This window comes from Eretmochelys imbricata, chromosome 2 (assembly GCF_965152235.1).
Source record: "Eretmochelys imbricata isolate rEreImb1 chromosome 2, rEreImb1.hap1, whole genome shotgun sequence".
Classification (NCBI taxonomy): Eukaryota; Metazoa; Chordata; order Testudines; family Cheloniidae; genus Eretmochelys; species Eretmochelys imbricata.
Window position 1 is genome coordinate 224,987,322 of NC_135573.1, and position 13,715 is coordinate 225,001,036.

A 13,715-nucleotide genomic window follows, 5' to 3' on the forward strand; every position below is an offset into this window, starting at 1 on the left:
TTTAATTTTTTGGTGCAGAACTCCCCCCCTGAGTAAAATATGATTCAAAAAGCCACAGCAGTATTTCTGTTATAGAAATGTACATAGCACACTCAAATGACAAAGATGAAGTCAAATTTTAATCTTTCCATTTGATTCCACACAACATTATTTGGGTTAAATGATGTCAAATAGTATCTGAGTTGAAGCTGGGGGTTCATTTGAACATTGGTAACGTGAAGCAAGTTCAGAACTGATAAATGCAGGAGTGGGTGATTCTGTGTTGCTAAGAATGACAAAGAAGCAAAAGGCATTGTAAATTAGCTATGGTAACTTCAGCATGAGATAGACCATATGGACAGAAAGTCAAAGAATGCAGAGTAAATTTAAAAAAAAAACAACTTACTTATTCCATGCTTGTCTAAGGTTTTTAGAGCTGTACTGTGTAAAGCGTTCTGTAACAAAAAGAAAGACATTTGATTATCTTGTTTAATTATATTAAAAATATGTAAAAACATTTTAACTAATGGCGGTTATCATTCCTCCCATATGCCAAATCTGGAAAAAAAGAACAAAGTGAGAAGAAGGGAAAAATAACTTTAAATAATGGACATATTCTGTGACTGATTCTCATCTACACAAAAGCCACTTTACATGCACTTTAAAGCCATGTTATATTGCCAGAGCGATACAGAGAGGTTTTAAGTGTAAATAAGAATCAGACCCTATTTTTCATCATCATAAATAACATTCTCTGTTACCTTGCTGTCATGACTCCACATTTCCCATGTAAGAACATTTTAATAGTAAGTGAAGTGAGCCCAGCTTTATGTTAAAGTTGGGGGCAGCTGAGAGCTATGCTGGTCATATGAAAGTCCTCATGCTAAAAGATCCATAAACATAACCAAAACTCCATAATTATAGTGACTGCATGTTTCTTTACCCACACACACAAACTAAGTTCTAGTTGTAAATATTGCCCTGACTAGTGCAGGGATAAGGAGCAGATCTATTGTCCTATGGTTCCTCTGCAGAAGGATATCTTCTGGCTAGGGCAGGATTTTAGGAAGAACATTGGGGCTAGGCACTGTGTTGCTCCTCTGAACATGAGCAAAATGTGTCCCAGTTAACAACAGACATACTAGATAAATACCTTCAAATCACAAACTGTAAAAATGGGATGCTGTAATAGGCCAACGTTCCTCCTGCTGTGTCATGTTAAGTAGTTTGGATAGATCTCCCCAACATTATGCGTTCAATGAGATGCTACCTAGATTTCTGCTAAAACTTTAAAGACCCTTTTAAAAGGGGGCTTTACTTTCTGTGAGTGGTACACATAGCACGGGACCATGAAGTTACAGCAATTTTTTGTACTGAATGGATCACACCATCATAAACAAAATGAAAGCTACCTTTGGTTTTCAAGAGCAACTTAAAATTAGTTGAATTGTTCTTTATTTGTACAGGTAACCTTGTCACGTAACTACTGGCAACTCTGAAAACAACGTACATGGTTACAGACAACACAATAGGAAAATCCTACTGTCAATGGCAATATTTTTCTTTAAAGTTGCAACAAAATGGATGACCAGAATGAGTGGCATGTAATCAATAAAAACAGTTGGGTGGAATTAAAATGCAGCTCACCTCAGCAAAGTAACTTGGTAAAAATGGAACCATAGGATTTCAGACTTTTTTCCAGCATAATTAAAGAAGTGAAACACTCCTAGTTTAGATGCAGTTATACCAGCATAAAGGTGCCTTACGCTGAAATAGCTTATTCTGGTTTAGGAACCAAAATAAGCTATACCAGTATAATGTACCTTTATACCAGCATAACTGTGTCTACTCTCAAGATTTTACTGTCATAGCTACCTTGGCAAAAAAAAAAAAAAAAAAAAAATCACGCTTTTTAAAGGCCATGTTATAGAAGACCAACACAAGGATTAGAAAGTCAAGATGGCTTCTTCTACTTTGTGCATCACCAACAATAAAGATTCTGCAACTGAGTCATAGTTAATAATTCTGTAGATGAAGCATGAGCTAGAGCAGCACCTCGCTGACTGTACTACTACAGTACTACAGGAGTAAAATCTAGGAAAAATGTATGTTAGTCAGCAAAGAAAGGAGACTTCTAAATATTCAAGAAGCAGATCTGTTGAGCAAGGCACCCTTTTTACAGTTTCTCCACAAACTAGAAGAACTCTTAAGCTGGATCCATAAGAACCATTCATCTGTCTGTATCTATGTTATTTTGATGTATTATTTTAATATTTTATTTTGAAAATTGGAAAAAACTCAACTCTGAGACAACCTGTGCAAGATAAAATGTGATAGGATTTGAATACTCTAGGAATAAAAAAGTATGTTTCTCAAAAAACGTACCTCACAAAATAGAATTTGTTGACTGGCGAACTATTATGAAACTCATAAAAGAGCGAAAACTTTTGTTGTGATGATTCCCTGATAAAACATACCATAAAATTACTGGTTTCAGAGTAGCAGCCGTGTTAGTCTGTATTCGCAAAAAGAAAAGGAGGACTTGTGGCACCTTAGAGACTAACAGTTAGTCTCTAAGGTGCCACAAGTCCTCCTTTTCTTTTTGCGAATACAGACTAACACGGCTGTTACTCTGAAACCTGTCATCATGCAAGGCACTGAATTTAGCCGTATGGAGTGGAAAAATTTGTTAGTCTCTAAAGTTCCACAAGTACTCCTTTTCTTTTTTCATAAAATTACTGATGATATACATGAGTGGTAGTAATATGAAACACTACAATGCTGAATGTTTTTATGCTCCTCTATTCTAATAAAAAGCTTCGTAAACTACCAAGAACTTCAGTAATTACAGAACCTTCCCATTCCAATTATGGTTAAATTAAAGAAAATTCATAGCACATTATCTAAGGCACTCACTAGCTTGTAGCGTAACAGAGAAGAGCAATTAATTTAAACCTGCAGGGTGATTTTTCACCTATTTTTATCCTGCTCTGACACTGCAGTGGAGGCACACCAGCAGGGGTTAAGGAAAGAAAGAAGAATAGTAGAGAAGGGAGAAATGGGTGAGTTCATAATTGCACCAACTAGCAAGTTACAAGTTTCCACTTCAGTTCTCTGTGCATACACTGTGATTAAATAAATAAATTAATACTCTTCTGAGGCATACAGAATAACACCACAGAAAATTCTGAATCCCTCCTTTTATATAAATCTTCATTACATACTGTATTGTATGTACTAAAACTAATGTAACTATAATATTACAAAGAGATAAAAAGAATGCTAGACCTTTCAGTGAAGCACACTATGCAAGTACCCAGAACCATTATTACATGCCAGATAACGGAGGTGTGAAGACAGTAGTGGGAGACAGTGTCCGTAATCTGAATAAAGTCATAACAGGTGTAAATAAATAAAGTCATAACAGGTGTAAAAACCCAGGACTTCATTATACATTATGCATTAAGTGAAGAGATATAATCTCAGCAATGGGAATGTGATGACAAATTAATAGAGAAATGAGCATTATAATTTGTCTTAAACCAAGCCCATCACTTAATGTCTCAACCACTGTTGTTTTGGGATGAGATCTTGGCTCCACTGAAGTTAATGGTAATTTTTCCATTTAGCTTGATGGAGACACCAGTGGAGCACCCAAACTGGGTAACATGTAGCCTTCTGGTGAGTATGGAAAAGGGAGAAAGGGTGACAAAACAGGAAAGCACTCAAAAAAATAGAAAAATATAAGCTGGGTGGAAGGGGTCAGTGCCGGGAGGGAGGGAAGGAGACAGAGAATGGTCAGAAAAAAATGAAAGAAAAATGGAGATTTAACAACAACATGCTCCCGCATGGCACCTGGGAGGCTGACAAGGTACCCATCCATCACGTGTTGTGAACAGAGCTTGTCAGAACATTGTAATAAAATTACTCCAAAATATGCTGTTTTGTAAAAGCTGGAAAGTTTAGCAGAGATATATCTTTTTCAATGACATTTCCATCACAAAGACAGAGACACTGGTCTGGCACGTAGGAGATCCAGGCAAAAGTCCCTGCTCTGATTCAGACTGAGCTGTGATGAAGAACTCTGCTCTGAATGAAGAATGGAAAAAAAAAAGGCAAAACCTTTAAAATTGCTGTGAAATGGGATTGTTGCCCTCTGGTCAGTTCTAGCTGTGAACAACTGCAATGACTGTTCCCATGTTGGTGGACTCAAGCACTTGGGGATGTGTGCTTCGTGGATTTGGGATAGTTTGGCTTGTAACACTAATCAAGTGTAAATTTCACGTAAACAAGTCGTATTAAATAATACTGAAGCCTGTGCAAAGCTGTGAACATTTTGGACACCCCACCCCAAATCTTTTTTGAGCTCTTACACAGGTTTATGCAAACTGAACCATGGTAATGAGTACAGTATGAATGACTAGATTGATTAGATTAGACCGACAGGTAGCACAGCACAGGCTTCCCTGGTACAGAATACAGATGCATATTTTATTGATCCTGCCCTTAAGGGATACTGGTACATCTTTGTGCACTAGGATTCAATACTTGGTTTTACTTACTTAGTATGAGCACACAACTGATACTGGGTAACAAAACAATTTAAAAAATCTTCATGCCCTGTAACCAAAAGAATTCAAGTCAATAACACAACCCATCATCAGAACTCCACAATGGCAACATTGTACTATGTGTCCAGTAATCCCACTCCACACTACCAAAAAAAAAAAAAAAATTGTAGGAATCATTAAACTTTTCAGCAAAATTGCACATCATAAAGTTAACAAAAGTGTTACCCTTAAACTAAGGAGGAAACATATTGTCACTTAACCACCCTCTTACAATTAATTCTGCATCTTTAGAAGACCAAAAAATTTAAGGTGGGACTTTCAAAATGGCCTATGGAAGCTAGGTGCAAAAATCCAAATGATGATTAGGCACCTAACTCCCTTAAGCTGCTTTGAAAATCCTGGCCTTAATGTCTAGAAGACCTATCTTGGTTGCACTACAAAACTATAAACCATTGTTATACCAAATGAAATGTGAAAGAAATTGATAAATCTTGCCCTGATGTTGTTAGGAAGGAGAAGTATAACCAAAATGAATATCCTACTGAAATTCATGCTTCCTTTATATACAGCCTCCTGCTCTGTTCTAAACCTCTCCTAAAAGAAATCCTGTCTGCACCACATTTATCTGGCAAAACAATCCCTGTAGGAAGAAGGGAGAAATACTAACTCTCGTCTTTGAAAAAGAAGGATTTTCAAACTCTATTACTATGCAGCATGATTACGTTTCCGCTTCCTCTAATTGATATTGAAAATCCCCCAGAGTGGATCAGCCTATTAACACTCTCCCTTCCAGTCCAAGAAGCCCTACATATTACTTTATAAAATCTCTAGGTAAACAAGGAAAGATATTAAACACAGAAAGATATTTGTAAACTCTTAGATATGCCTACTCTAACCAGAGCCTCATACTAATGTTCACCTCAGCCAGCTTCAAAGAGTAGCTCCAGAAAGGTAGTTTATCTTTCCAATATTTTCTCAAATCCATAAAATCTATAACCCCTGTATCCCCACATAAAAAGAGACCTTTTTAGGTTAAGCCAACTTTTACTTGGTTAATAAACTAAAAAAATATATATTAATGATGAATCTGCACTATTAAACAAACATGCCTGCCAATACTATTTATCTAAAGCACTGGGTGAAATTTAAATTCCCACATAACATTCCAGATATAAATTCCTTTCCTTCAGAAGCTTCCATTGACTCAGTGCCATCAGTCACCAAATTCATAATGTCAAACCAGTTATTCTCAACTTTTTCCATGCTATTGCCATACTGAAAATCAACAGAAGGACAACAATGAAGTTTACATCACTTCAGTAGGACAACAATTTCACCCTATGCCAGTACATTACAATATATAAAAGCGTTGGTGCCCCCTTTTCAGAAGTTTAACAACTACCCTCACCACCTAGCCATAAAGAAAGAGAGAAAGGTTGCCATCTCCCCAGCCCGGGATGAGTACCCGTACTTTAGACCATACATTATTTCAGAACAGCTCCACATAAAAATCCATCCACGTAAAAACGGATGATATTTACTTCCTCAGTAAATCACTTTGAGATCTAAAGGTGCAAAGCGTATAAAGTAGGTATTATCATCTCTTAACTCTGTCTTGTGAGAACCAAATGATTCTGGGGCTAACCACCACCTCCCCTCCTTCCATCACAAAATCCACACATTTTTTAGGTTAGCTCAACTTTTTCTAGGTTAATAATTTAATGAATATATAAATATAAAACAAACATCTCATCCTGACAAAATAACAATTTTAGTCAAGAATCTACGTAGGAATGTTGGAGATATAACTTTCCTTTCTGTATTTATTTGGAGATTGTTCAAAAATAAATGTCTAATGGTGAGAGCATGTGAATTGTACAAGGCAAGGGTTCTCAACCTGTGGACCAGGAGGTCACAATTTCCCTTTTCTTGCCGTATTGCTAAATGGACGGGAATCCCAGTTAGAAATGGGAGAAAGATCATCATGGGGTGGGGAGGGAAGCCCCCGTATATAAAAGGTTGAAAACTCCTGGTACTGGAAAAATGAATCAGGATGAAACTGAAAATGAATTGACATGAGCAAGCACTTGAAGAAGAACCTGATTTATTGAGGAATGGTATAAGCAAATAGCTCATTGTTACACTATGGAGGAGAAGGGCTATGACGACGGAAAATATAAATTTGCCACCTGTTATGAGAGAGTCAGAATTTATGGGAGAAACCAAACCTCACTAGCCAAAACCCACCTACATGCTACTTCTCTCATAGAACTATAAGACGGACAGGACTAGGCACTACTGTGAACAAATCATACTGAAGCAGCGAAGAGAAGAGAGGCGAACAGAGGGAGTTTGCCTGGGAACAGTCCGAGAGAAGCTACAGTGAGTGCTGCAATACCCGGGGACTGGGCTGTTTTGTGAGCTGAATATCTGAGTGTTTAACCTGCTGTGACCCTTTGTTTGACTGTTGTTAGTTGCAGGGATTGTTTGACCCCGTATTTGTTTGAAAAGTGTGACTGTTTGACAACATGTGGTTGTTTGTTTGAAAAGTGTGAATTGGGAGTGCTTTGTTCCAGGTGGGCCTTGAGTGGTTGATTGGATGGAAGGCTTTGAGCCAGGGCAACTGCTTCAAGCTAGCAGCCTTATAAAAAAGCAGCCAGTTGCGAATTCAGTGAGTGCCGATCAGAGGAGAGGCAAACAGAGGGAGTCTGCCTGGGAGTTCACCTGGGGGCGGAGGGGGGTGGGGGGGGGGCTTCCCACAGAGTTTTTGCCTTTCAGGCTTCTGTGAGCAGTAAATACAACATCTGAAGAAGGTCTTAGAAGGAAGACAATAGGGAAAGTGAGCGATCAGCTGTTGTGACCTGCACAGGATGTGCCATGTTTGTCTTTTTCCCAGAGGACAGAAGCAACTTCGTCTGTATGAAGTGAAAGCTGGTCTCAATATTGGAAAAGAAGGTTAAAGGACTAGTGACCCAAGTACCAATCCTGTGTTGCATCAGAGGAAATGAAGACTTTCTGGATAGAAGTCAGTGTTTGGTACTGCAGGCACAGGATGCTGAAGTGGAGAACAGGGAAGAAAATTGGCAGCATGTTGTGACGTTGCACCCCATCAGGCTTTATGGAAATATGCTTATGAATGTATATATGATATAACTGGAATAGGTTTTAGGCTACATGTGCCATGTAACATATCTCTGTAAGGTTAAGATGTACTGAATCTATTCCTCCTATTTGTATGCACGTATCATTTCTGTGTTAGAAGTTATGAATATCAGCTGTGTACTTGCTTGATTTCTAAGTAGCCTTAGTAAAGCATTTGGTCAGCTTCTTGAGAAAGGAATGTGCAAGTTAAGTGCCCAATCAAGAAACACTTAACGAACAATGGATCTTGGAAGGCTCCAATCCACATAAGAGGTCTACTTGAGGATGTTCAAGATAGCATGTGAACCATGGCTGCTACCTCCAAGTTCTGAATCATGCTGTTGGGTCGCCCTCAAAGTTATATAAGTATGATAGAATTATAATTATGTAGTAGTAGAAACAAAGATAGACAAAAGAATATATAGGTATTGTAAAAAAGTATGAACATCAGTTCCATGCTGTTGAATTTCACTCTGTAACAAATGCAAGGCTAAGGTGCTAATTATTTCAGGCTGGTACAGGACAAAGAGTCTGTGCCGGAAAGTGATAAGAACTTTGAGTAAACAATGCTGTTCTTTAAAACAACACCCTGATGCTCTTCCCCTGCCGGGGCCCCTTGTCATGCCTATGTAAATCTTGTATCCAAAGAGGGAAAAATAGATAGTGGGATAAAACTTGTTAAATGAATCAAGAGTCACAGATTGTGTTGTTAAGTAAAAGAATGAATGATGAGTGCATGGAATTGAGAGCCTGAAGCAGGGAAATAATTGGTTAGTAAATGGTGCCAGCCTAATCCTAAGAATTTCAACCTTGATATCGATGGGCCGAAGAATATGCAAAGTGGAGATAACTGGATGACCCCCGGAGGGCGAACCGGAATCCACCCAAAACGCATCAAGGAAGAACAAGAAGATAACACCTAGCCATCATGGAGCCGTCATGGATGTACCACCTGCTGATTGAGCTGATTGATGGTCATCTCAATTGTAAATTCAGCATGATGAAGCAACTTCCATAGACTTGTATTAAACCAGAGACCTATAAAAATTGGGTCCAGGAACTGTGTTCTTTGAGTCTGGTTCTACGACCACCCTCCAGGAGCATTGGATGCGCATCTGACGACTCAGCTCTACTCTCATGTCCAGGCCAGTGACTTGGCACAATCAACATCTAGACTGGTAACTATAACAACCTTAATGTAGAACCTGTGTGTGAATGTCTGTGTGTGTGAATGGATCTATATAGAAATTGCATATAGGAATATTTTGTTGTATTTACAATAAACATGGCAATTTGCCTTGTCTCTCTTGCAAGATCCTGTTGGTGTCATTTTTATTAGTATAACAATGCATGGACATGTGTCTTGCCCATGTGACTCCAAAACTCTATCTTGTCGCTGGGATTCTACACAGAGGGAGGGAAGCGTGTCCACCCACAAGAGAAAGTCTATTTAAACCCCAGGGAGACCCCTCCATTTGGTCTTTAGCTGGCTCAAGAGATAGCCTCTCCATCCCCAAAGGATACTTGAAAGAAACTGGAACAAAGGACAGTAACCATGGGGGTGCTGAACCCACAGTGACTGAGTGCTGGACCCAGACTAGAAGGAGACTGGTATGCAAAAGGAAGTTTACTGGAACATCTCTGAGGGTGAGGTTTTATCTGTATTCAGTTTTCTTACTGTATTAGGCATAGATTTGCATGTTTTATTTTATTTTGCTTCGTAATTCACTTTGTTCTGTCTGTTACTACTTGGAACCACTTAAATCCTACTTTCTGTATTTAATAAAATCACTTTTTACTTATTATTTAACCCAGAGTATGTATTAATACGGGGGAGAGGGGAGAGCGGCAAACAGCTGTGCATCTCTCTCTATCAGTGTTATAGAGGACGAAAAATTTATGAGTTTACCCTGTATACGCTTTATACAGGGTAAAACGGATTTATTTGGGATTTGAGTATCTGAGTGTTAAAGACAGGAACACTTCTTAAGCTGCTTTCAGTTAAGCTTGCAGTTTGTGGGACGTGGTTCAGACCTGGGTTTATGTTTGTGGCCGGCAAGGGTGTCTGGCCAACTAGGCAGGGCTCTGGAGTCCCAAGATAGCAGGGCAAGCAGGGGCAGAAGTAGTCCTGGCACATCAGTTGGCAGCCCCAAGGCGGTTTCTGTGATCCAACCCGGCACACATGTGACCACCAGAAGACTAAAGAGGCGAACCCATGTACCCCCAATGCACATAGAAGTAAGAAACCGTTTTCAGTCTCTCTGTACAGGTACTAGGGTGGAGAATGGTTTGGAAGAGTCCTCTGAGGGAAGGGACCAGAAGGAGACCCTACTGACCAGAAGGCATGGGATACCTTATCCTAGGGATGGCAGTTCCACGACCACCACTTCCAAGAGGAGGAGATAGGTGATGGTTGTCGGAGATTCCCTCAGAAGGGGGATGGAGTCATCCATCTGCCGTCCAGACTGGGAAACTCGAGAAGCGTGCTACTTGCCTGGAGGAATTCAGGATGTGACGGCGCATCTGCCAAGACTGATCAAGCCCTCAGACTGCTACCCCTTCCTACTTCTCCATGTGGGCACCAATGATACCTCCAAGAATGACCTTGAAATGGTCACGGCAGACTATGTGGCTCTGGGAAGAAGGATAAAGAAGTTTGAGGTGTAAGTCGTGTTCTCGTCCATCCTCCATGTTGAAGGAAAAGCTCCAGATAGGGATCCTCAAATTGTGGAAGTAAATGTGTGATTACGCAGGTGGTGTCAGAGAGAAGGCTTTCGATTCTTTGACCATGGGATGTTGTTCCAGGAAGGAGAATTGCTAGGAAGAGATCGGATCCACCTGACAAGGGGAAGAGCATCTTTGCAGGCAGGCTTGCTAACCAAGTGAGAGAGCTTTAAACTATGTTCGCCAGGGGATGGAGACCTAAGCCCTGAAGTGATTGGGGAGGTGGAAACTGGGAGAAAACATAAGGAGGAGGATGCAACAGGCGATGCCTCCTGATTCATACTGAGAAAGTAGGGCAATCAGCTAATTATCTTAGGTGCCTGAATATGAATGCAAGAAGCCTGGGAAACAAGCAGGAAGAATTGGAAGACCTGGCACAGTCAAGGAACTATGATGTGATTGCAATAACAGAAACTTGGTGGGGCAGTTCACATGACTGGAGCACTGTCATGGTTGGGTATAAACTGTTCAGGAAGGACAGGTACGGGAGGAATGGTGGAAGAGTTGCATTGTATGTCAGAGAGCGGTATGATTGCTCAGAGCACCACTATTAAACTGGAGAAAAGCCTTTTGAGAGTCTTTGGGTTAAGTTTAGAGGCGAGAGCAACAAGGATGATGTCGAGGAGGGCATCAGCTATAGATTACCAGACCAGGAGGATGAGGTAGACAAGGCTTTTTTTGGCCAACTAACAGAAGTTTCCAGGTCACAGGCCCTGGTTCTCATGGGGGAGTTCGATCACCCTGACATCTGTTGGGAAAGCAATACAGCAGTGCATAGACAATTCAGGAAGTTTTTGGAGAGTGTTCGGGACAATTTCCTGGTGCAAGTCCTGGAGGAACCAACTAGAGGCTGTGCTCCTCTTGACCTGCTGCTCACAAACTGGGAGAAATTGGTAGGGGAAGTAGAAGTGGGTGGCAACATGGGCAGCAGTGCCCATGAGATGGTCAAGTTCAGGATCCTGACAAAAGGCAGAAAGGAGAGCAGCAGAATACAGACCCTGGACTTCAGAAAAGCAGAGACTTTGACTCCCTCAGGAAACTGATGGGCAGGATCCCTCGGGAGACTAATATGAGGGGGAAAGGAGTCCAGGAATGCTGGCTGTATTTTAAAGAATCCTTATTGAGGGCACAGGAACAAACCATCCCGATGTACAGAAAGAATAGCAAATATGGTAGGCGACCAGCTTGGCTTAACAGAGAAATCTTCAGTGACCTTAAACACAAAAAGGAAGCCTACAAGAAGTGGAAACTTGGACAGATGACTAGGGAGGAGTATAAAAATATTGCTCGAGCATGCAGGAGTATAATCAGGAAGGCCAAAGCACAATTGGAGTTGCAGCTAGCAAGGGATGTGAAGGGTAACAAGAAGGGTTTCTACAGGTATGTCAGCAATGAGAAGGTGGTCAGGGAAAGTGTGGGACCCTTATTGAATGGGGGAGGCAACCTAGTGACAGATGTGGAAAAAGCTGAAGTACTCAATGCTTTTTTGCCTTGGTCTTCATAGACAAGGTCAGCTCCCAGACTGCTGCACTGGGCAGCACAGTATGGGATGGAGGTGAGCAGCCCTCAGTAGTGAAAGAACAGGTTAAGGACTATTTAGAAAAGCTGGACATGCACAAGTCCATGGGGAAGGATGCAATGCACCCGAGGGCGATGAGGGAGTTGGCTGATGTGATTGCAGAGTCATTGGCCATTATCTTTGAAAACTCATGGTGATAGGGAGAGGTCCCGGATGATTGGAAAGGGGCAAATGTAGTGCCCACCTTTAAAAAAGGAAAGAAGGAGAATCTGGGGAACTACAGACCGGTCAGCCTCACCTCAGTCCCTGGAAAAATCAAGGAGCAGGCCCTCAAGGAATCCATTTTGAAGCACTTGAAGGAGAGGAAGGCGATCAGGAACAGTCAACATGGATTCACCAAGGGCAAGTCATGCCTGACCAACCTGATTGCCTTCTATGATGAAATAACTGGTTCTGTGGCTATTGGGAAAGTGGTGGACGTAATATACCTTGACTTTAGCAAAGCTTTTGATACCGTCTCCCACAGTATTCTTGACAGCAAGTTAAAGTAGTATGGATTGGATGAATGGACTATAAGGTTGATAGAAAGCTGGCTAGATTGTCAGGCTCAACGGGTAGTGATCAAAGGCTCAATGTCTAGTTGGCAGCCAGTATCAAGCAGAGTGCCCCAGGGGTCTGTCCTGGAGCCGGTTTTTGTTCAACATCTTCATTAATGATCTGGATGATGGGATAGATTGCACCATCGGCAAGTTCGTGGATGACGCTAAACTGGGAGGAGAGGTAGATACGCTAGAGGGTAGGGATAGGGTCCAGTTTGACCTAGACAAATTGGAGGATTAAGCCAAAAGAAATCTGATGAGGTTCAACAAGGACAAGTGCAGAGTTCTGCACTTAGGATGGAAGAATCCCATGCACTGCTACAGGCTGGGGACTGACTGGCTAAGCAGCAGTTCTCCAGAAACAGACCTGGGGATTATAGTGGACGAGAAGCTGGATACGAGTCAACAGTGTGCCCTTGTAGTCAAGAAGGCTAATGGCATATTGGGCTGCATTAGTAGGAGCATTGCCACTAGATCAAGGGAACTGATTATTCCCCTCTATTTGACACTGGTGAGGCCACATCTGGAGTACTGCATCCAGAAAGGATGTGGACATATTGGAGAGAGTCCAGTGGAGGGAAACGAAAATTATTAGGGGGCTGGGGCACATGACTTATGAGGTGAGTGTGAGGGAACTGGGCTTATTTAGTCTGCAGAAGAGAAGAGTGAGGGAGGATTTGATAGCAGCCTTGAACTGCCTGAAGCGGGGTTCCAAAGAAGATGGAGCTAGGCTGTTCTTAGTGGTGGCAGATGACAGAACAAGGAGCAATGGTCTCAAGTTGCAGTGGGGGAGGTCTAGGTTGGATATTAGGAAAAACTATTTCACTAGGAGGGTGGTGAAGCACTGGAATGGGTTACCAAGGGAGGTGGTGGAATCTCCATCCTTAAAGGTTTTTAAGGCCTGGCTTGACAAAGCCCTGGCTGGGATGATTTAGTTGAGGTTGGTCCAGCTTTGAGAAGGGGTTGGACTAGATGACCTCCTGAGGTCTCTTCCAACCCTAATCTTCTATGATAAACCATACTCTGAAGTATGCAAGCTACTGCCAAGAAGGCTGTATGAGCGGTAGAATGAAGGTACTTGCTTACTTTCATCAACATGTAATTAAAAAGAAAACCTGTTAAGTAGTGGGACTGAAAGTGCATATTTATTATGACTTGATTGAATCACTGACTCAAATAGTA

General features: G+C 41.2%; 1 protein-coding gene across 2 annotated transcripts in view; it reads right to left on the bottom strand.

The window, feature by feature from the left end:
* Positions 1 to 13,715, bottom strand: part of CDK14 (cyclin dependent kinase 14) — a 282,959-nt gene that overhangs the window by 35,430 nt on the left and 233,814 nt on the right. For both annotated transcript variants that reach the window (XM_077809416.1, XM_077809415.1), the window contains exon 10: positions 386 to 434. In XM_077809416.1, coding sequence (XP_077665542.1) covers positions 386 to 434 — 49 coding nt within the window. The remainder of the gene's footprint in view (positions 1 to 385; positions 435 to 13,715) is intronic.